At 37.4% G+C, this 24,761-nt stretch overlaps 1 protein-coding gene across 2 annotated transcripts in view; it reads right to left on the bottom strand.

Moving 5' to 3' along the window:
- The window catches only part of SNX13 (sorting nexin 13), a 131,633-nt gene extending 107,135 nt beyond the window's left edge, over positions 1-24,498 (bottom strand). For both annotated transcript variants that reach the window (XM_082693002.1, XM_082693003.1), the window contains exon 1: positions 21,385-24,498. In XM_082693002.1, coding sequence (XP_082549128.1) covers positions 21,385-21,984 — 600 coding nt within the window. In that variant the 5' untranslated portion in view covers positions 21,985-24,498. The remainder of the gene's footprint in view (positions 1-21,384) is intronic.
- Positions 24,499-24,761: the final 263 nt, after the last annotated feature.

Here is a 24,761-nt window from a genome sequence, read left to right as displayed (position 1 = left end):
ACAGATGATATCCAAGGTTCCTCTCATTTAACTCAGGCTCTATATCTGCAGCTCTGAATTTTTAAAGAATTGTATCATATAGGAATTTACCTGAAAAACAAAGCATGAAGTACTGGTTAATGTTACAAAGTCATTAGTTTAACAAAACTGCTTCTCATAATGACTTTAAATGGAAGTGGACATAAACATTAAAAGTCAATTCAATGAAGGCAATTCCGCAAAGAGTAAAACTAATGTGTTCTAAGATTAGTTTTCTAGCAGTAAAACTTTATCCAAGGGCAGAAACTAGAGAATCTAACCACAATTATAAACAAATAAAAAACAAGTGAAAGATCATCTAGAAGACAGGTTGGATTAAATTAACTCCAAATTTAACTCTAAATCAAAGAGTATCAATTCTTTTGGGCTTTGCAAAGGAGGTACTGAGTACCATAAAGCCTGAGATCATTTTGGGTTGGTTTTCTCTATTTCTGATTTAGACTTAATCCACATACACAATAAATCAAATAAGCCATAAAAATTAAAGAGACTAGTGTTCTTAACCTTGCTTTTATAAGGTGGCACAAAAAAGCAAAGCCAAAGGTTTCCTCAGGAAGCAGCTCTGGAGGACACCTGAGTGGCTCAATCGTTAAGCATCTGCCTTTGGCTCAGGTCATGGTCCCAGGGTCCTGGGATGGAGCCCCACATCAGGCTCTGTATTCTCTCTCTCTCAGGGAAATAAATAAATAAAAATCTTAAAAAAAAAAAAAAAGGAAGCAACTTTGGATACATTCCAACATAACAAATGTTGACCTGAGTTACCATCAGTTCCCACCATACAGTAAAGTAGAAATAATTTTGGCTTAGAAAATTTTAAGCCAAAAGATGTCAGCTGTCATAGCCAAAGAAAAATCTTAACATTCCTATGGATCATCTGAATCTCTTGTTAAAACTAAACTGTGAGATATAACCACAGATGACTGAGACAAGTGACTTGTGTAGTTTTTAAATAAATATCAACGGACTTTTAGGAAAATGGGTACCATTCATACCCACCTTAACATCAGGAAAGGCAAAGAATGAAATCCAAAAAGAGAAAGGAAAAGGAGCACTCTTTAGCATAATTGTGCCTTAATTTTCACCTTGCTAAGTACGTCTGAAAACTATGAATACAAAAGAAATAAAAATGCATGTCATAACTCAGCTGTTACAAGCACCCTTTTGATGTACCCTAAGCCCCATGACCTATCACAGGCTTCATCTACTTCATGTCATAGCCTCAAAAAATTACTTTTAGCTCCCTAATTTAAACACATACAAAATAAGGTCACTGTATGCAAAATCATCTAATTAAACAAAGCATAAAAGCTTTAATCATGACATATATTTCACTTAGTAAAAGCGCATGGGTTTTAATCACTAGTTAACATGATACACTATAATTACGCAAAAAGTCTTGTTTTCCACTTAGCATACAATTTTCTTATCTCTACATCAAGCTGTTATTAAATTTACTACATAACTACTTATCTTATTTTGACCAAAAATATGCTGAAAATTTTTAGAATGTTTTGAATGAACTTTTCATTCAAAACTAATTTCATAGTACATATGCATAACTAGGGTGGCTCTTTCATACTGCAAGTATTATACTTTGACAAGCTTTTAATTTTAAAAGAAGAATAAATTTGCTGCACTCTGTTGACAGGGAGGTCTGATGATCACATTTTCCAAGTTTAACCATTCAAGAAAATCAAGATACATGTCAAATTAATAAAATGAGCTGCAATTAACCCATTTATTCTTGTAACAAATTTGAATCAGTTTAACTACTATAAATTTCTAGGTCCATTATACCTTAAGCTAAACTGAGTAAGGTTTCTTCGTGAAGCTCACTTCGACCTTGACTCTCTGTACTTAAAATTCTAATGTATAAATAAGGGAAGTTTGTCAATGTAATATATAAAGTTCTTTTTCAGTACTTCTAAATCTACTCCAATTCTTATACAGTGGAGAAAAAATAAAACCCACCAAGAGCTGCTCACAAATCTGAAACTAGACAATTACAACTGTTCCTAAAAAGCATCAAGAGTTAAAGAAAGTGTATCAGGTACAGCAGAGTGCCAAATGCACATGAGCAGCAGAGTGAGTGCACAGAACTATGCTATGCAGAAAGGACCTAGCCTCGACACTCCAAAGCTGCCACCAGCCAGTGTCAGAACAAACAGACCAGGCGAGTAATGACTACCCAGGGAACCTGTGGAACAACAGCCCAGTACTCTGGGTCCCTCCATGGATCGTGTTCAATTAATCCAAACCCTGTAACAAACAGAAGGGTACAAAGCTAGTGTTTCCTATGAAACACTATCAACCCATCAAGGTCAAAACGGACACCTAAGAACCATTTACCTTATTACCAACTGTCACCCACTGCGGAACTGATGAATGTATTTTCCACATCAAGTCTGAACCCACAATGCCCTGTTGTTTTTGGTCACTACCAAGATAAACGTATTCAGTTATCAGTACTCTCCTGTATACTATTAACCACTATATTGTTCTTGCTTTTTCCTCCATTATCCAACTTCCCATTGCTTCCCTCCTACCCAAAGCTAGTGTTTCCTATGTTTCCTCTAGGTTTACTGTGTTCCATGGTAAAACAAACAAACAAACAAACAAACAAACACACCTACATCCTCAAAAACTTCACTGTTTGCTTTAAGTAAAAGCTGCTTCTCCAGTGACCCTCTCAAAGGCTGCCTATTTTTTCATTTATCACTTACTTACTCCAACTTTTTGATGCAGGATCATGGTCCCAATCATAACTCCCAGTCAGTTTCCTGTAAGAACTTCTGTCCCTGTACAGTTCCTGCCCCTTGGAACTACCTGGGGCGGCGGCGGGGGGGGGGGGGGGGGTTTAAAGGCCCACTGCCCAGGTTACACTACATATGAATTAAATCAGAACAGCTGGGGATGAGAGCTAGCTATTTGGATTTCCGAGGTGTAGCAAATTAAGGAAGAGCATTAGCAGTTTGTTAAGTTCCCCAAGTGATTTCAACATGGTCACAGGTAGGGACGACTAATCTCCATGGCACCCTTAACTGTTCATTCAAAATTCCTCATACATGGTATATAACATTCTTCTCTATCCCAAGTACTACATAACCTTGAATCATTTAACATACATATGGATAATCCATCCATCAGTCTACTTTTAACATCATTAATATTTCACCTTTGCCAACTTTTAGTGCAACTCCACTTTAGCCACTGGGAGACCACACTCCAGACTTCATCATCATCTTGTCTTCTCTGAATGGCAAATGTGAAAATTAATTGTCTTATTCTCTTACTACAATCTTCCAGCTCTAAATTAGTTATACCAACTTATCTATTTTTGTCATTCAGAGTTCCAGACACTTGATTCTTCTATTTTCTCCTTATTTAGCCCACTTCTGTATCCACTTCCCTATCTAGATTGGACTCCACAGCTCACCATCTCAACTACTCTCTTGCCAATATCCTCATTTATCACATTATAATGAAATTACTTGTTTATTTTCTGATATATAACATATGCTATAAGTCTCATGAGGACATAAACTGTGTATGTTGTGTTCACTGATATATTCTTGGTGCCAAATGTAACATTTGGCACATGCAGTACGCTCTCAAGAGTGTATATTGAAAATAGTACCCTGATCAATCATCAAATCAGTGTTACATAAATCAAGATTTGTAGTTTATACAAGATTTTATATTCAGCAATAATCTTCAACAGTTTATCTTCCTTTCTGATCATCAACTGGTATCTTAATACTTAGGTTCCACTTATCCTTGGTTTCTGTGTCAAATCAATTCACTAACCAACTGCTAACTATAGGGTAGAGAAAAGAAAACAGTATAAAGTACACTAATAAAGAAAAATCACTGAAAAAATTAGATAAACAATTTAGAAACTTACCAAAGCAGGAAAAGGTAATTCACATCACTACCCTGACACTTGTTTTTACAAATGTATTGAAAATTCTCTCATGTGTTTAAATACAGAGAAAGGTATAGAAGTAAATACTTTTTTTTTTTAATAGAAAAGGCAAACAAGACTTTCACCTACTAAACATGCTTCTGCACTGGTTTGCTTTTCAAAAATCATGTTATAGTACAAATAATACTTCAATATTCTTAGATTGCACTTACCACTTTTCCTACAAAATATACACCATATTCTTAATTGATTTTATTAGCATTCAATTAACAATTCACTAAAAATATTAAAATACACTATTACTAACATTTATTTCTAGCAAGCTATGATCATAAAGGCTGTCATAACATTTGTACTCCTCTAAGCAAAAAATACGAAACATCCTTAAGATGCAAAGCATAATAGTTGGTCAAATTATGGTAATAATGAGGACCTAGCTTAACACACACATGCCCTTTAAAACAGATTTGATGTCGAAAATCTTTAGAAAAAATAGTACTGGTATATTGCCAAGGCCTAATTAAGTATTTATTAAGAATTTTAAAACACTTAGTAGGAAGTATGACATTAGGAAGGCAGAGGTGATGAAGACAGACATTGCTGCAAGTAACTGTAAAGAGGCAGCAGGACCTTTAACAAAGATGATCCTCAAGAGTAATAAAAAGTTCTATTATCAGCTCTATTATCTATTTGGTCTTACTTATGCAATATGAGTAATACTATCTCCTAAAGATAACAACAACAAAATGCACAGCAAAATTTAAATACTTTGTGACACCAAAAGCACAATCAACCAAAGAAAAGTAGATAAACTGGCCTACATCAAAATCAGAAAACTTTGCACTCAAATGATACCTTCAAGAAAATGAAAAAAGCCAAAGCACAGAACGGGAGAAAATATTTGTAAATTAAAATATGTGACAACGAACCTCTACATATAATACACAAAGAACCATTAGAACTGAGTAAGAAGTAGACAACCCAATTTTTAAATGAGCATGAGATTCAAATACACATTTTCTCCAATGCAGATAAATGGTCATGAAAAGCACATGAAAAGATGTTCAATATCATTAAGCATAAGGGAAATACAAATCAAAACCACTATGAGATAACACTTCTCACCCACCAGACAGCTATAATCAAAAAGAGATATAACAATATCAAGGATGTGGAAACTAGAAACTTCTGTACTACTGATGAGAATGTCAAATGGTGTAGGTGCTTTAGAAAACAGTCCACAGTTTCTCAAAAGGTTAAACACAGTTACCATATGATCCAGCAATTCCACTCCTACTATACATCCCAAGAGAAATTAAATATTATGTCTACACAAAAACTTGTGCACAAGTGTTCATACCAGCAGTATTCAGAATAGTACAAAAATGGAAATAACTCCATGTCTACCAATAAACAAACGGATACATAAAATGTGGTGTACCTATACAATATTAGGCAATACAAAAATTTGAAGTACTGATATATGCTACGACATGTACGAACATGAAAACATGCTAAATGAAAGAAGCCAGTCACAAAGGCTACATATTCTGATTTCATTCATATAAAATGTCCAGAATAGGCAAATCTATAGCAAGGTATTTGTGATAAAAGGAGAGAAGATTTGAGAATGATGGCCAAAGGGTGAGGGTTTTTCTATTTGGGAGTAATGAGTTCTACAACTTATTGCAGCAATGCAGGCATAATTCTCTGTATTAGAAGTCACTGAATTAGACCCTTTGGGTGAACTGTGTAGTATGTGAATAATAATATCTCAGTAAAACTATTTTTAAAACTACCACTTGCTAGCTAAACAACAAAAAAGAGGAAATAAATAAGCAAAGCAGGCTAGACACACAGAAAAATGGAACATAATCAATTCAGAACAAAAAAAAAAAATTCTAAGGAACAAGTATCTAAAAAATTACTGTGAAGAAAGGGTACTACCTTTAATGCAGTGGCTCTCAGCCAGGGACAACTCTGCTCCCCAGGAAAACTTTAACAACATATGGAGCCATTTTTGGTTATCAAAAGGTGTGTTGGGGGAGGGCGGGTAAGAGGAGCAGGTACTACTATCACAGAGGCCAAGGATGTTGTGTGTACCCTACACAGCATCCTAATGCACAAGACAACAACCCGTACAACAATGAGGGAAAAAAGGATGAGAAACAGGAAAAAGAGGAGAAGGAAAAGAAGATGAAGAGATTACCTATTCTGGATTAAAGATATTAACAATGATACTGGTGGAACAGATTCTGGTTCAAACTGGGGAAATTTTAATATAATGAATATTCAATGGTAATAAGAAATTACTTGTAATTTTATTAGGTGTGACAATAATGCTGCGGTTATACTTTTTTAAATTCTCATTTAATGAAATGCTTATCAAAATACAACATTTTTAAAAGAACTAGAATAAACAATTCTAAAATTTGTATGGAACCACAAAAGACCCTAAATAGCCAAAGCAATCTTCAAAAACAAAAGCAAAGCTGCAGACATCACAATTCTGGACTGCAAGTTATATTACAAAGCTGAAGAAATCAAAACAGAAACAGACATATAGATCAACAGAACCGAACAGAAAACCCAGATATAAGCCCACAACTATAGGGTCAATTAATCTTCAACAAAGCAACAAAGAATATCCAATGGGAAAAAGATGGTCTCTTCAACAAACTGTGCTGGGAAAACTGCAAAGTAACAGGTAAAAGAAAGAAACTGGACCACTCTTACATCATGCACAAAAAAAAAAATTCAAAATGGATGAAAGACCTAAATGTGAGACAGGAAACCGTCAAAATCCTATAAGAGAAAAAAAGTAGTATATTTGACATTGGTCATGGCAATTTTTTTCTAATTATGTCTCCAGAGGCATGGGAAACAAAAGCAAAAATAAACTACTGGGACTACATCGAAATAAAGAGCTTCAGCACAGAGAAGGAAACAATCCACAAAATTAAAATGCAACCTATGGGATGGGAGAAGATATCCGCAAATGACATTGCTGATAAAAGGTTAGTACGCAAAATATACAAAGAATTTACACAACTTGGTGCTTGGAGCCTGGGTGGCTTAGTTGATTGATAGATTCTGCTCAGGTCATGATCCAGGAGTTCCTCCATGGAGCCGAGACAGGCTCCCAGCTCGTGGGGAGTCTGCTTGTCCCTCTCCCTCTGCTTCTCGTCCCACTCATGCTTTCTTTCACTCACTCTCTCAAATAAATAAATAAAATCTTAAAAAAAAAAAATAAGATTTACAGAACTCAACACCCAAAAAACAAAAAATCAAATCTAAAAGTGGACAGAAAACATGTACAGATATTTCACCAAAAGAAGACATCCAGAGAGCCAACAGACACAGGAAAGGATGTTCATCATCACTTACCATCAGGGAAATGGAAATCAAAACTACAATGAGCCATCACCTCACACCTGTCAGAATAGCTAAAATCAACAACATAAGAAACATGTGTTGGAGAGGATGTGTAGAAAAAGGAATCCTTTGTACACTGCAGGTGGGAATGCAAAGTGGTATAGCCACTCTGAAAAACAGTATGGAGGTTCCTCAAAAAGTTAAAAACAGAACTACCCTATAGCCCAGCAATCACACTACTTGGGTATTTACCCAAAGAATACAAGAGCAGTAATTTAAAGGGATACATGCATCCCTACATTTATTCACATTATTTACAATATTTACAATAGCATTATTTATAATAGCCACAATATGAAAGCACCCCAAGTGTCCACTGACTGATTAATGGATAAAGATGTGGTGTGTGTGCATATATAATATATGGAATATTATCCAGACATGAAATCTTGCCATTTGCAATGACATGGATGGCACTAGAGAGTATTATGCTAAGCGAAGTAAGTCTGAGAAAGACAAATACTGTATGATTTCACTCATATGTGTTATTTAAGAAAAACAAAGGGGAAACGGGTTGACATCAAGAAACAGAGACTCTCAATTATACAGAACTGTTACAAAGGGGAGGTGGGTAGGGAGATGGGTTAAATACATGATAGGGCTTAAGGAGTACACTTATAGTGATGAGTATCAAGTAATGTATGGAACTGTTGAATCACCATATTGTACATCTGAAATTGATATAACACTGTGTGCTAACTATATTGGAATTAAAATAAAACTTGAAAGCTAAAAAAAAATCCATACTCTTGGGAGATTGTGAGAGTATTCTGAGAAATGACCTAATATCTGCAGTTTACTTTAAAATGATTCAGCTACAATGCAACAAAAATAACACAGAATCAGAAATGAAGAAATATGACAAAATGTTAATATAAGTACTTGGTATATTGGTGTTAAAGGCAATATTTTTCAAAGTTCCAGTATGTTTGAAAAATTACACTTTAAAAAACTGATTAAAATTATATAGTTTATATATTTCTGAAAATAGTTTATTTTAAAAAGGTTCTTTCTGAATAATGGAGAGTGTTTTTTATTCATGACATTTCTTGCAACAACAATGAAAATGTTTTAATGGGAAAGAGGGCACTATTCCACTATATTCTTCAAGACCAGAAAGAAAACATCAAAAAAAAAAAAAAAAATTAAGATCTTGAATGTCCAGGTTTCTCAGTAATTTTCTTCCTATTCCATAAATACCTTGTTCTCTTTAGATCCTGTAACTTTAACACTAAAATAAAAGGTATTATTCTAATATTAGTACTGCACTTGCCATTTCTTTTTTTTTTTAAGATTTTATTTATTTATTTGACAGAGAAAAAGATCACAAGTAAGCAGAGAGACAGACAGAGAGAGAGATGAGGAGAAGCAGGCTCCCTGCTGAGCAGAGAGCCCGATTTGAGACTTGATCCCAAGGCCCCTGGGATCATGACCTGAGCCAAAGGCAGAGGCTTAACCCACTGAGCCACCCAGGCGCCCCCCACCTTTTTTTTAAGATTTTATTTATTTGTTTGACAGAGATCACAAGTAGGCAGAGAGGCAGGCAGAGAATAGAGAGCCCCACACAGGGTTCGTTCCAAGATCCCAGGACTCTGGGATCATGACCCCAGCCGAAGGCAGAGGCTTTAAACCGCTGAGCCACCCAGGCACCCCTGCACTTGGCACTTCTAACCCAACAATTAGGCACTGTTCACCTACTCTTTTTGGGCCACATTATACTACATAAAGATCCTCAAACATCAAGCCCATTCCCTGGGGCACCTGGGTGGCTCAATGGGTGGAGCATAGAACTCTTGATTTTGGCTCAGGTCATGATCTCAGGGTCTTGAGATCGAGCCCTAGCCTGCTCAGCCTGGATCTTACAGGAGATACTCTCTCTCCCTCTGCCCCTGCCCTGGCTCGGGCGTGAGGACATGCATGCTCCCTAAATAAATAAATAAATAAATAAATAAAATAGTTTTTTAAAAAAATTCAAGACCATTCTCTATCATTACCTCATTCTGAAAAAATAAGCTTAGTTACATGGCAATATAAAGGCATATTAAGTGCCCTTAACAAAAGTGATTTATAAAGAATGAATTTACTTAATATGCCTGAAGAATTCCATTTACAAAAGTGTTCCTCTACTAAAGTTCACAAAACTTTTACCACAGCAGTTCACAGGTGCAACAGCAAGACAAAACAGGCCATATTCATAAATGGCTCCTCTTCTCCCTCATTCATACATGACTAAAACAAGAAAAAAGTTTCAATATTCAAACTCAACTTTTGCTTTTCCCCATCATACATCATCCAAGGGTAAATCAAAACAACACAAGCCTATTACAGTAGAAAGACCTAGATCTTCAATGCAAAGCCTAGCAATGAATTATCACCAACCTTCTATCTTTTTTTTTTTTTTTTCCTTATAAAAAGGAGCATCCTCTAAAACCATAGTAGAAGCCACCATTTACTAAGTGCTTAGTATTGGCTAGGACCTTTGCTAACCACTTTATATATATTTAATTCTCACAACAACTCTGACATGTTATATTACTAATGCTATTCTACAGATAAGGAAATAGCTAAATCATAGAACTGGGCCATGAACTGAGCCTGGTTTATTTAAAATTCAAGCATGTTTTGAACCATTATTTTACACTGACTCTCAAACAGACTTTTTAAAAAGGAAAGTCAGGAGGAGATGGGCAAGATTATACACACAATATCTGAAAAATCAAATGAAAGTGATTTACTGAGATTCAAAAATTCAATTTGTCAGAAAAACCTGAAGTAACTAAACTGACACTAACATCTTAAATCTCATGGTACTCTAAAACTCTGATGTAGATTTTTTAAGTAATAGTATTCAGGTAACTTTTAGGGTATGTTCTAGAGTTGGCACAGATACACATAAATTTCCTTCACAGTCCTGACGGCTGTACAGTAACAACTCATTATCAAAACAATGACCCTGAAAGTACTACAAGATCCTTTTAACTCACAATAAAAAAAAAAAAAAGCCCAACGGTGTTCACTAACTCAGAGATCATGAGTCTTTAATAAGATAAATTCAGACGAGAGGCATACCAACATAAAAAAAATTATACTGCACTGTATCGCTTTAAATGTATACATGCTGTTTTATTTGTTCACCTCTTAAATTAACAACAGAAAAATATTTTTATACCTGTTCGTGGTGTGTAAAAATGAAAGTTAAATACTCTATCATCGCCTATTTAATTTCTTTGCAAGAAGGAGGAAAGGGTAAGGTTGGGGGAAAAGCCCTGAGAGAGCAAGCTGCAAGCTTAGAGAGAGGAGAATAATAAAAGAGGTAAGGGAAAATAATCAACACATCTACAAAGCCTCACCAACAAAAGAAAAATTAAGTATAGAAAGGAAAATAAAGACAGATACAGATTCACCCACAAAGGACTTTGATGGCATAATCTCCAGCTAAGTAAAATGTTTTTATAATAGGAACACCCCCTCCTTGTGTATAACTGTTTTATTATTGCATGAACACAGAAAGGCAGCTGTCGTGTGGAGGGACTGAAGTAATTTATATGCTTAATATCCACATTTAAACTTATAAGTACAAATTTTATTTGTAGTAACACAGCCCTCAGTCCTTTTCTTAACTCACTGCACGATACTACTACTACTAATCATGCCACTGTGTCTATTTTTTAAACAAAGGATTTTTACATCCCTTGCCTATTCCCTATTAAAGGAACAAACTAACAGAAGAACTTCTATAAATTCAAAGCTACTTTACATAAAACTATCAAACTGACAAGAATCATAATACTTCCCATAACAGAAAACTACGTTAACACTGGCATTTTTAAAGCACAATATGAAACTGTACTACAACTTTTTCATTTCACTCACCTACAGTAAAAGCTTTAATATAGAATAGATAAATTAGTCAAAAGTTCTAGTTATGACCAATTCTATCACACAGGTATCACCTCTCAATTTCCTCCTGAAATTTTCTAAATCTAGCTCTCAATGTAATACATAAATTACAGAGTTAGTAAAAACTGAGAAAGGGAAAAATCTGGTCATCTGGGTCAAAGAGAATTTCTTTGCTTTTTTTTTTTTTTTAAAAGATTTTATTTATTTACCTATCAGAGAGAGAGGGAGCACAAGCGAAGGAGGGAGAAGCAGGCAGAGCTGGCAGAGGGAGAAGCAGACTCCCAAAAGCCCAAGATGGGGATTCAATCCCAGAACCCTGGGATCATGACCTGGGCTAAAAGCAAACGCTTAACAGACTGAGCCACCCAGGCGTCCCCAGTTTGACATTTTAAAATCTCTACCATGAAACAAAGAACACAGAAAACAACTTCAAACACTAAATTCTAAGCTATGAAAATAAACTACTTGCTATTTACATCTGAAAAAATAAGAATAAAACCTAGTATTTACTGAGTATTACTGTGGGAAACATTATTCACAGGATTTAATGTGTTGTTTCACTTAATACTTATAACAACACTATGGCGTAAATACCATTAATTTACAGTCACGCAGATGAGAAAACTAAGGTTCAAAAAGGTTAATAACTTTCCAAAATCAAAATGCTCTGAAGTGACAAAACTTTGATTCAAATCCAAATAATCTGACACCACCCACTGCTCTTAATCATCAGCATACATTCCTCAGAAATTGGAAATGTTCAATTGTGATTAGAAAATACGAATATGCGTGTATACAAAGATTTATGCATAGGTAGAAAAGAGAGATAATTAGCACTTTGCGCCCCAGAACAAAGACAATCACTAAATTTTGCATTAGTGCCTTTACTTGACTCACTATTCTGAGTTATCAGACATTAATTTGCTGAACTTTAGTTCATAAAACACAATTTTAATAAATTATAAAATACTCTCAAGCCTAAATGATTTTTCTAAAATTTTTATGTAATCAATACACCCACTCTTTTAAAATAGGTTATTTCAGATGTTTTTTCTCTTTGTTGTTAAACCCTTCAAGCTGCCTCCAACCTCCCCCTACCCCATTTTCTCTTACTCTGCCAAACTTTATCAGGATTAGACTAGTCCACAGGGTTAGGTGTTGAGCATTTAGGTGCTACTTAAGAAAATGTGTCAGATACTAGTGATTAACATCAGGTATAAAAATAGCTGATTATATTAATAACTGCAGTCTGATTAAGTACCCTGAGAAAAATATGCCATCTCAAATAAACTCGAGAAGAGACAACAAGAACAAATGCAAAGTACAATATTATGACTTAAACACTGGATAACACATATCTTAAAATCAGACCAGTTACTTCCCAAAATTTATGTAGTAACTAAAATAAGATGTTTAATTCTTCTATTAACACTGCACAACTTCAATCAGTTTTATAATTTCCAAGCTTCAAATGATGGTGCATCCAAAGCCTTTCTCCACACATCTATGCTGTCACACAGCTCTAGCCTTAAAAGTCATAATGCAAAGAATCACACTCTCTCTACAGTGCCAAACCATAGCCAGGCTAAAAATAAAAATAGCTCCAGGGTTCCAGGAGCAAAACCAATTCAGGTTTAAACACAGTAACATCCAAGGACTCTCCAATCATGCAGATCTATGGTGAAAAAACCAAGATACACCCTGTGGGTTTCACACATGCATAAGAATAAAAAGATTCCTCGGGAAATTGGGAAAAAACAACGCAATAAACCAAGAACAGTAAATTATTCCAGTTAATGTACATGAAGTGCCTGGTACTAACTTAAAGATCATAAGCCAGTTTAATTTTCACAGCAGAACATAGAATTGTTTCATTGAACTTTGTGGTACGTATCATTTCTGAATTTATAATGGAATTGTAGATGGCTGAAATGATCTAACAATGTTCTGTCTCTAACAATGACACCAAGAGGCTTTTAGTCAAGAGAGTAAGGTAGCAGCTGCCCTACTTGAAAATGTATCCCAAATTTCCAACTTTCTGAAATCCATAACCAAATTCTTAGTCATACTCGCAAAGTTTCAAGACAGCATTAAAGGGGGGCACCTGGAGGGCACAGTGGGTTGAGCCTCTGCCTTCAGCTTGGGTCATGATCTCAGGGTCCTGGGATCAAGCTCACATCAGGCTCTCTGCTGGGCGGGGAGCCTGCTCCCCCGCTCTCTCTGCCTGCCTCTCTGCCTACTTTTAATCTCTGTCAAATAAATAAATAAAATCTTTTAAAAAAAAAAAAAAAGGTAGCATTAAAGGTTATACAAACTGCGAAACACTAAACAAAACACCACAAAAATCAGCATTATTGTACTGCTAGAAACAAAGCTTTACCTAGTACAGGAATACAAATTTTAAGTAGTACAAATAAAATCATAATAAAAACCAAGTATTAAGAGATACAAGATAAAATCTAAGTTGTTCTTGCATTTGTAATTGGTCATATGAAAATGATATCAATCTAACCAAATTTTTACCTGTAAGAAAAATTAAGACAAAATACATTCTAACAAAAAGACTGGTGTTCAACTTTTTTTGGTTTTGTGATCCCAAACACAATATTCAACCATGGTGTCCTATTAAAAAATATCTAATGGACACTGATAATAACCAATCTTTGAAAGGTAATTAATGTGCTGGCATAAATTTATGGTAGACAATTTTTGTCTTAATGATTTTTCACTTGTATGTTAATCTTACTGCAAAGAATATTTAACATTCATCCCCTCAACAGATTTTAGTGAGGACATTAGATGTTAAGCTCTATTCCAAGTACTGGGAACACAACTGTGAGCCCCATCTTCAGGAGTTCACATTCGGCTGGGAAGAAACACAAAATAAGCATATAAATGAATATATAATAGAGGAGGGTGGAGCTAAGCATTACTTTTATGGGGTAATGGAATTCAGCTAGATCCTTCAGTAGACTATGGTAGACCCCTTAAGGAGATTTAAAGTCTTTTCCAAAAAAAAACAAAAACAAAAAATAAAAAAACAAAGAACATGACAAATTCACAAATTTCTTTTACCTCTCTTTTCTCATTTTTTAAAAAATTTATTATGAATTAGCTTGGCACAGATACAGACAGAAGGATGGGCTGACTCTTCAATAACAAAGAGAAACTCATTTTAACAGCTACCATCTCATCCAAACTGGTAGTTTTAACCTGGAGTTATAAAGCTAATGAAAGTAATTACCTTTTAATTACATACTCCAACCTTTTCTTCCGCTTAATTTTTCATCCTTTAATTATGTTATCTGTTTTATTTTGACAAAAGACCTCAAGGCTTCAGGTGAATGAATGCCAAACTGGCACAAGGTAGCTATGATAGTGAATTTTTAGAGGGCAGGTTTCAGATCTGACTCACCCCTTGAGCACCAGAACTTCTCAGGTGCCTACTACATAGTAGATGTATTTATGTTTAGTGAACAAATTAAACTGCAAAAATTAACCTCTGATACAAGTTACAACCAAAGCTTTATAAAAATTATCCTAAACAACACCTTTTCCTTTCAAGAATTTATCAGGGTTGATTAAAAGATTTACTTTCCCATAAATATTTAAGGACATGTAGAAATAACTGCTAACCCTCAAATAAGTGAACTTTTTCAAAATATTTTTTCTTTCAAAAATTCTTTGGAATCAGTTTACCAACTACATAGGAAACTAATCTCATGACTAGTTTGCAAGACATGCTCTCGGTCAACTTTTTTTTTCTTCTTTTCACGTCTTTTAACCTATTCTTGGCCTCCCCTATATCTACACCAGTAGCCAGGGGGCATCCTCTTTCTCTGGGAATCCATCCATCCATCCATCCACTAAGAAGCAAATGAGCCATAAAGCTAGATGGAGCCTAGGACTTGGATTCCTATCAAAGCAAGGCATACGGGACGGGGGGGAGGGGGGAGGACAACCTGATGTATTAACCACAAATATTTGTATAATGATTGAAAATTTACAGAGTTGTACTCTCTATCATTTTATCTGATCTTCACAATATGAGAGCAGCTAGGAAGTGCTACAACTATCCAATTTTACAAAGAAGGGAACTAAAACTCAAAAATTTCAAACAACTCCCCTGATGTCACATCATAAATAAGTGAAGTTGGAACTCATCCTCATACCACTTAACAACAGGTTATTGTCTGTTGCCACACTACTGTGGTACATGTAATTTGTTGACAGACATGAGCATGCATTACCACCATGAGTCCAGCCTGTTTATTCACTCAATCTTAAACCTTTTTAATGGTCAAATAGTTTACTATTTTAAAGCTGTCCACTTGCTTTAATTCAAATTTCTCTCTCTCCTTCCAAATATTTAAAGGGCTGTAGTATCAAAATTAAACCTAAGAAACAGAAAGTCAATTTTAGATTACCATCGATAGAGAGGACACTTAATGGTCTGTAAAACCACAAAATTTCAAAACACGTTTAAAAAGCCATACCCTAAGAACCTCTCTCAGGAATGCCATAAAGTCACTTAGCTTCACCACCAAATGGCTAGCTACTTAGTGACCAGCGCTGAAAACTTCCCCATGATAGAACCTATTTTCTTCCTCTTCCAAAAGCTCATGTTCCCTCTTTCCATTATTACTCAGCTAACACAGCCTGGTTGATTCCACCTGAAGCAAACATCCTCTCATACCCTTTTTCTTTTCCCTTTAGGAGATTTCCACAGTAACACTAGAAATGAGACTAAATGTAGGTAAGCATGAGCACATCTAACAAGACTAGATTAATACATAAAACATCCCATGTCATCTGCGAAAAGCTATATATATGTTGGCAATTACCACATGAAAAGATCAAAAGCAAATACATTTTCCAGTGGCCTTATGACATACAACCAATTCCTTTAATCTTTTTTTTTTTTTCAAGATTTTAGTTATTTGTCATAGAGAGAGAGAGCGCAAGTGAGCACACACACAAGCAGGGGGAGAGCAGAAGTAAGCAGGCTCCCCACTGAGCAAGGAGCCCAAGGTGGAACTCCATCGAGGACCCTGGGATCCTGAGCTGAGCCGAAGGCAGCCGCTAACCCAACTGAGCCACTCAGGCGCCCAGTATAGCACTTTTAATTATAAACATACAGTAGACTAGTTAAGAAAACAATTTTTTATCAATGTCTATGGAAAAGTGGTCAACAAACTTTGAAACAACCCATCCAAACACCAGAGTCTCTATATTAGAGTTCTCGGAGAGAAATAGAACCAATAAGAAGTAAGGATTTTTTTAAGATTTATTATGAAGTACTGGTTCACACGATTATGGGGGCTGAGAAGTCCCACATCTGCCATCCAAAAGCTGGAGACCCAGTAAAATTAGTGGTAATTCAGTCCAAAGGCCTAAGAACCAGGAACCAAAGATTTAAATCCCAATTCAAGGAAATGAGATGGGACGTTCCAGCTCTAGCAGGGGAAGGGAGGGCGAATTCCTCCTTCCTCCACCTATAGTTCTATTCTGGGCCCTCAAGGGATTAGAGAGTGCCTACCCATAACAGGAAGAGCAATCTACTTTAGAGAGTGCACTGATTCAAATGTTAATCTCAGCCTGATCCAGAGACACTCTAACAGACACACCTAGAAGTAACTGTTTAATCTGGGCACCCCATGACCAGTTACGCTGACAAATAAAATTATCATCACATGATTAAACAACTCTGTACTATAATGCAAACTCAATCACCTTTAAGAGCAAATCACCTATCAAAAACTATAAAATCCGGAAAGAAAAAACCTACTGACTTCCTTTGTGCAAATATCTTCAGAAAGTATTTGAAACACAAAATTTTATTCCTTCAACAACTATTAATCTGGGACTTCTAAAAGCGCTACAGAGTTTAACTTTTTCCACCTATATCTTATTTGTTAATCACAAAAGCTACAATTAGCGTTAGTATATAAAAACCAATAAATCTGGGTGGCAGTGACTGAATACACATATAAACCATTTTTATCTAACACCTCACATCTGCTCACAACCCAAACTACTAAGCTTAAACAGCTACAATGTTTTACTCCGTATTTTTAAAAGCAGAAGACCAATGTCAACAGGCTAGTAACTGGTTGTTAGCAAAAAACAACCTCCAGAGTATACCACAGCTTAGGTTTAAATTCAACATATTATCCTGTATCTTCTATACCTTTAGTATTCTGTAATAATAAATGCTCAGACCCATAACCCTAAAAGCTTTTAAAAAAAGTTTAAAAATGTAGTTAATGACAATTCTTTGTTAAATACCTCTTTATATCCTAATGTATTTCATTACATTCTAATCCTATGAAAATTCAGATTAACTGAAACAAATCCTCAAGGAAACATCCCATACCCTAATTCTGATATATGTAAATTTATGCTTCTTTTTTAAAAGAGAGGAGTAGAGGGCAAATAGGTATTAAACAAATAATTTTCAAGTACACTATGACAAATAGGAGTAACATTAAGAGTAAAAAGTCCTGGGGCGCCTGGGTGGTTCAGTGGGTTAAGCCTCTGCCTTCCACTCAGGTCATGATCTCAGGGTCCTGGGATCTAGCCCTGCATCGAGCACCGCATCGAGCCCCGCATTGGGCTCTCTGCTCTGCAGGGAGCCTGCTCTCCCCCACAACCATCCCACCTGCCTCTCTGCCTACTTGTGATCTCTGTCAAATAAATAAATTAAATCTTTAAAAAAAAAAAAAAAAAAAGCAGAAGTCCTAACAGGGGCAAAGACAGTAGAAGGGGAAAAAGATTAACTAGACATTTAAAACAGACAAACCAGTCATACTTATTTGGAAAATGCAAAAGACACACAAATATCGCTAGCAAGTCTTCTAAATATGTCATTTGTACTGATAATGAATATAATACAAATTGAAGCCAAAAAGTTTAAATCGAAAACTATGTTAACCTCCCTTTAGGGAAACAAACCAAAAAAAAAAAAAAAAAAAAAGGCAAGGGGCACCTGAGTGGCTCTGCCTTTGGCTCAGGTCATGATCTCAGGGTCCTGGGATCTAGCCCTGCATCAGGCTCTCTGCTCAGTGGGGAACCTGCTTCCCCCTGTCTCTCTGCCTGCCTCTCTGCCGACTTGTGATCAAAATAACTGGTCAAATAACTAAATAAAATCTTAAAAAAAAAAAAATGCAAGAATACATACTGTACTTTCAATTCACGCTAATCTACCATCACAGGTTTCAAAGTTCAACATACATATCAATTTGCTCAACTAGGTAATCTTTTCCATTAACTTGAGATGGCCCTTAATTGGCCACTGGCATAGGTTCTGAAAGGTTTCAAAAATCTATTTTAACAAAATGCAAAACTGAAGTTTCATATGAATATTTATCACTACTGTTACTATTATGTATCTATATACCTGGCATCCTCATCCTGGTTAAAAAAAAAAAAAAGTAAACCTCAAAATACTTTACTGATTATCAGCTACAAAAGAAAATTAATGATGCATTCATTCCATACTGAGTCACAAAAACAGTACACAATCTGGAATAAAAGGACATAGGTGTGACTCTTGGTTCCACCACCTGTTACATAATTTTAAGCCAACTACTTTAACTCTCAGTCTTCTCATCTGGCTATTGAAGACCGTATCTCCCATCTCAATTCTGAGATATCAAAGAACCAAGCAGACAGTACCACTCACCACTTTCTGGAGCATAAAGTCTGCTCATTGAACAATAGATTCTTCTGCACATAGTTCATCATTATGTATTTTAAAGTTTAACATGAATTAAATCACTTCCCCTAATATCTCCTGATCTATGTTGGAACAAAGAGAAGCAGTCAAACGGAGTCCCACACTACTAATTTTTTAGTAACCAATACTGAGTAAAATTTTATATCTAATGTATTTCCAAACAGACTATTTCTGAGTCTTAAAAACTAAAGGCTAAAGGTAAAACAAAAAGTCTTTCTCACGTAATATTTCTGTTTATCTACTGACAGTATTTGGGCAAAAGTAGTGTATTATAAAATCTATTAAGAGAGGTGAATATTACTCACTGAAAGCTATACAGTCAGAAATACTAGGTCAGGAGATGGGATTCAAGTTTCACATTTGCCACTAATAAATGCTGGCCTTGGACATTTGGACAGAGACCCTTGAAGTCTCTGGGCTTCAGTTTTCTCATCTATAAAATAACTACTAAAAACCAAAGATAAAATCCAAGTCCCATTTAATCTGGGCCTTCCTTCGGGAAGGCAATCCACTGTAGTAGTTTACAGAATGGACTCGGCAAGGACTGACTGCCAAGGTGGGAAACCTGGCTCAGCCACTACAAGCTGTGCACCAATCAACACACACAAAGCACTAAAGTACATCTTACTACCATCAATGACGTACTGTTTAAAATATTTCACTGAAACACAAAACCACTTTACAATACAGAGGCTTAAAAGGTACAGTCCTGCCAAATCAAGACACTAGCATTTTAGTAGCAGACACTGAGCTCATGTGATAACATTAGAACCCTTTAAACCATGCTAACCTAAGCCAAGTTTCATCAGAAGATCATGTCATAAAATATCAGACATTAAAGACTCCACTGAAACTTATTGTAAGGCTAATTATTCTCACCAAAATATCACACTGAAGGTAAAAATAGAACTTCTGCTACTTAGGACTTCTTTTTTAACCAAATACTGCTAATGACAACAGAAACTTGAGACACATCATAATTTCCAAAAATTAAATAAACTCCAGGAATGAAAAATATGTGGGATTTAGAAATATTAAGTGAACTACAAACTACAAGAAATCAGGATTTCATGAATTAATACCAACCAGTATTTACCAGATAAATCATATTCCAAAGCTCTGTGTGCAGATCAAGAGCAAATACCAAAATGTGAACTTCCTCAGAGGTTCAACAAATTGGAAAGGCAAGTAAATCTTTTTTATCACTTTTTAACACAACAAAAGCCACTCATCTACAAACGTTTTTATTTTCTTTTGACGCAGGTAGGAATACTCCCTGTTGCCCATTAAAACTGTTTCCTATCCTTAACTCAGCCCACAAAGATAACCCAAACTAGTCCCTGACAGCTGATATCTGAACCTTCAAAGGACTTCAAGCGAGTAGCTTCTAAGATATTTCCTCAAATCCACAAGCTGCAGAATTTCTCTTCAGTGACGCCTACACGAGCATATATCAGTACCCATAACTGTGTTAACTTGGGTCAAGTATCTAATGAGACCAATTTAGTTCTTCCCCTTAAAGTACTGCTAGTAAAGGCAAACTCTACTTCTTCAAAAAGTCTGCTTTTTTTTTTTTTTTTTTTTTTTTGCAATGGACATGAAGCACTAGAAAAGGGAAACTGATTGGCTAGTCATAGCTGCCCTACTTCCATTTCAGGTCCAAGTTTAAAACAAAACAAAACAAAACTGTCCCACAAAGGGTACCAAGGGAGCCTTACGCAAATCAAGAGTGTATGTAGGTGCTAAACTGAACTTCCCGATTCCTACGACTTAAAAAGGTGACAGGGTGTGAGGGGGGAGGGAGGACGGTGATATAACTGGGCTATTCAAGTGTCGCTTGAGAAAGAAGGTCCACTTCACTAAGCAGGCAAAGTAGGGGGTGGGTAAAAACCGGTCTGGCCAAGTGACAAACCCAGGATGCTGACCGAGCTTGGAAGTGGAGGGCCCTGGAGGCCAGGGACCGGAGAAGGGAGCTCTCGGGCAAACCGTAGGGGAACTGGAACTAGCAGCAACGCAGAGACCAACGCTGCCACAGAGCAGCGTGTAAGGGGACACCACGAAGGAAGCGATGAGTTAGGTAGCGACAGCAGGAGGGTGACCAGTGCCACGGGCGACAGGCAAGTGGCAACTGCGAAAGAGGAGGCACAGCAGCTGGAGGTGGTGGGACTCTGTTGAGTCAGCACAGCTCCTATTCAGGGGGCACTTGTAGAATCCCCGCTCCTCCTCCGGCCCAGGGGCCTTCTACAGAGGGTCAAGCCCGCGGGCGGGAGAAATGATGTTCTCGGAAGAGCTGGCGCCGGCCCCTTCCCCATTTCACAGGTAAACACTGGCCGCCGTCGCCGCTTACCTCTGTTAACATTATTACACCCCGGGGAAGCGAGCTCCTCCCTAGCCTCGCCGCATGGCAACAGCCGTAGCAGCAACGAAAACTGCCCGAGCCGCCGCCAACGGCCGGAACAGCTCCTTCAGTCTTCTCCCGGGCGGCGGCTTTACTCGGCTTCGCTGGCTTCCCCCCGGCCCGGCTGCTCGCGACGGACGCGCCGCCATCTTGGAAGAGCGACGTCCGCGTCTCTCTGCGACGTGCGCTCCCATTGGTGGGCGCAGGAGCCGCCGGCCACTCGTGACCGTCTCCATGGCGCCGGCGCGTGGGGAAGTGAAGGCGGAAGCCGCGGGGTCCACTCCGACACGGCGGTGAGGCCTCCGAAGCTGGGTTCCCAAACCCACCTGGGACTGCCGCGAGTGGAGAGCGGCCCCAGCGCAGGGCCAGTATGGGAGGCGGCGCGCGCGCCAGCGGAGCTCGCTCGTCCTCCACCGCACGCCGGGGTAGGCCGCCTCTGGGGTGGAGCGAGACCGGCAGAGACCGAGCCTTCGACTGATGGCGCTGCGCACCTCGCGCCTCTCGGGGACAAGGCGGCCGATGTCCTGTGGAAAAACTTCCCTCTCGCATTTCCTTTGCCCACCGGCGACCGAAGAGCAGAGTCGGCCCCCTCCGCGAATGGGGTTAAATATGATCTGAAACTGCTCCCCACGCAGCCCCTGTCTTCCGGAACTTTGACAGAAACTTTCCTTTGTCCTGACCCGTCGTCAGCGAACCCTCTTCTGGGGTGCGCGGCAGGTTGTAGAATTGATACAGGCATATCAGCTTTACCCACGATCCTAGCCGTGCGGACTGTCGCAGATTAGGTGATTGGCCACCACCTGCATGACAATGAGGGCTTAGTTTCGCTGCTTCTAAGAGACCTGGAAAAAACGGGGGGGGGGGCGCTTTTGCTTTTTAACTGCCATCTCTACAGCTCTCCTGGCTTCTTGATATATTATGGGTCTGTATCAGGGTGTGCACTCTGGCGCTCGGTGCATAGGAGCCCCTGAGACTGACCCCATTCTGAATCTACCAGTAGATGGGTTGCAACGTGTGGAATTGGAGGCAGCCACTTCCACCTGAATTTGAGTGAAAGTAGTTTACCTGAACCTGCTGTCAAAGTGTGTTATTCTGTTGTGTATTAGAAACTAGTTTACAAGAAAATTTGAAGATTTTCAGATCTGAAATGCAGAACCCTTCCATCTCTTTTTTTACGGGGGTACAATTTGGGGAAACTAACGCCAATGGTTCATTCCCCTTGCCAGAATCTCGTTCCCCACACCTCTACTCCTTTCCTTAACAATGTTACTATTTTATAAAATGAAATTTACTTAACACATTCCTGTCATATTCTCGAAATATTAAGTGAAGGCATTACAGACTTGTGTTACTGCTATTCTGTTGTGTCCTCACCAAGAAAACAAAGTTGTTCATTTAGATAGAAAAACACTCATTTTACTGAATTCAGCTAATGGAGGCAAAGCAGTTTTGTTGTTTTGATCTCCATCTGATACATAATTTCCATATTATTGGCTGGGCAGAATTCTGACCTCTGCAACACAATAAAATGTGTTACTGGTATTGACAGATTAAGCCATGAATAGGAAATACTATTGGAAAATATTATCTGGACTAAGATGTTAAGGGAAACTAAGATACTAGAGACAAGGAAGCTGGAAAAAGATACTGATCCAACCTGTAAGTAAGAAAACAGAGGAGACTTATTAATATTTAAGATACCAGCTGAATTAAAATTGTAATTTAGGCATTTAGCCTTGGGTATTTAACTTTTTGCACATATTTTCCCATTCCAGGAGCTATACATTTTCACCTGTTTTCACCTGTTCTAAAGGTGGTAAAATAAGTGTAGATATAATGTGAGATTTGTTGGTACAACAAACCTGTAATGTGACCTGAACGTGCTTTTAACATTTAAGAGTTTTATCTGTAGACCTAGGAGCAAGCCAAAATCATTAGCTCCTAGTTTTCTTAGCCAGATTCCTTTCTGTGACCTAAAAACCTTATGCTAGCTAGCATCTCAAGTCCCTCCTCACATCCACCTCTCTGACCTCATTTCTACTAAGCACTTTGTTCCAGCTTTCCTGCTCCTATAACAGCAAGGCATGTTCTTGTCTTGGGGTCTTTGCACTGACCGTACTCCATCTAGAAAGATCTTTCCACCAAATACTTACATGGTTAGATCCCTCACCACTGTCCCGTTTTTGCTCAAATGTCACCTTTTTTAAAGAAACCTACTATGACCGTCCCATTTAAAATGTTGCCTATCCCCATCCCCCCTCCCTTGCTTCAGTTTTCTTAATAACTCTTAAGCCTTCTAACGTAATTACTGTTTTCTTTCTTACTGTCTGTCTTCTCTCCATTAGAACATAAGCTCCACACGGTCAGGGATTTTTTTTTGTTCTGTTTTTTTGTTCTGTTGTGATGTTTCCTCAGCACCAAGAATACTAAGAATATTGCATGGAACATAGTAGACACTCAATAAGTATTTCTTAAGTGAATGGGTAAATCGTTTTCTGAAAGACCTCAAAAGGAAAAACCTTAATTAAAATTAATTTAAAACAAAATCTTTGGTGTTAGAAGGTTAATTTTTAAAAAATCAGCCATTGCATGTTCTTACCTTGCAGTTATGGGGAGAATTACTTTTATTGTCACTAGACTGCTAGAGAAAAGTTTATGACAAAAATATGAGCTACACCTTTATTTTTAATGGGGTGAGGGATAAGGATAAAAACTGTTAAAAACAAATGTTACATTTATCTTGGGCATGAGTTAAAATTAACATGCTGGCAAGAGAAGCAACAAACTGAATATGGTATGCCATTTCAGTGAGTTATGGAAATTGAGGAATTATATAGCTGAGAAACAATGTTAAAAATAAGCACCTAATTTGGTACAGATTACAGTTGCATTCCATGTGGTCTTGAAAATACCCTATCAGTTGTTACAAAGGAAACCTGGAACCAGCTGATCTGAAATGCCGGCTGCTTTGGCTATCAATCAGAAATTCAAAACAAAACAATCCGTCTTAAGAAACACATGATAAGGATATTTACGTGGCTGTTCTTGCAAAAGGTCTGATTCCCCAACAGCAGTGTCCAATCTGTCCAATTAACACAGGAAGGGATGACGAAAAGAGGTCAGAGGCAAAAATCAAGTGTATGGCCCTTTTAAATAGGCCAATGCCAATGACCTCTCAACCCCCAAGCAGCAATTTAGAATACCTAGTTTGCCTACTTTTTCGTTTTAAAAACAGATTAAAAAAAAACTCTCCTACATATTCAGATTGTTACAAATTAGCTACAATTCCTTTTGAGAAACTGGGAACATACAGCATCAACCTTCCA

The sequence above is a fragment of the Mustela nivalis genome, assembly GCF_964662115.1.
Source record: "Mustela nivalis genome assembly, chromosome: 12".
Classification (NCBI taxonomy): Eukaryota; Metazoa; Chordata; class Mammalia; order Carnivora; family Mustelidae; genus Mustela; species Mustela nivalis.
This window is presented reverse-complemented; position numbering and strand designations above follow the sequence as displayed.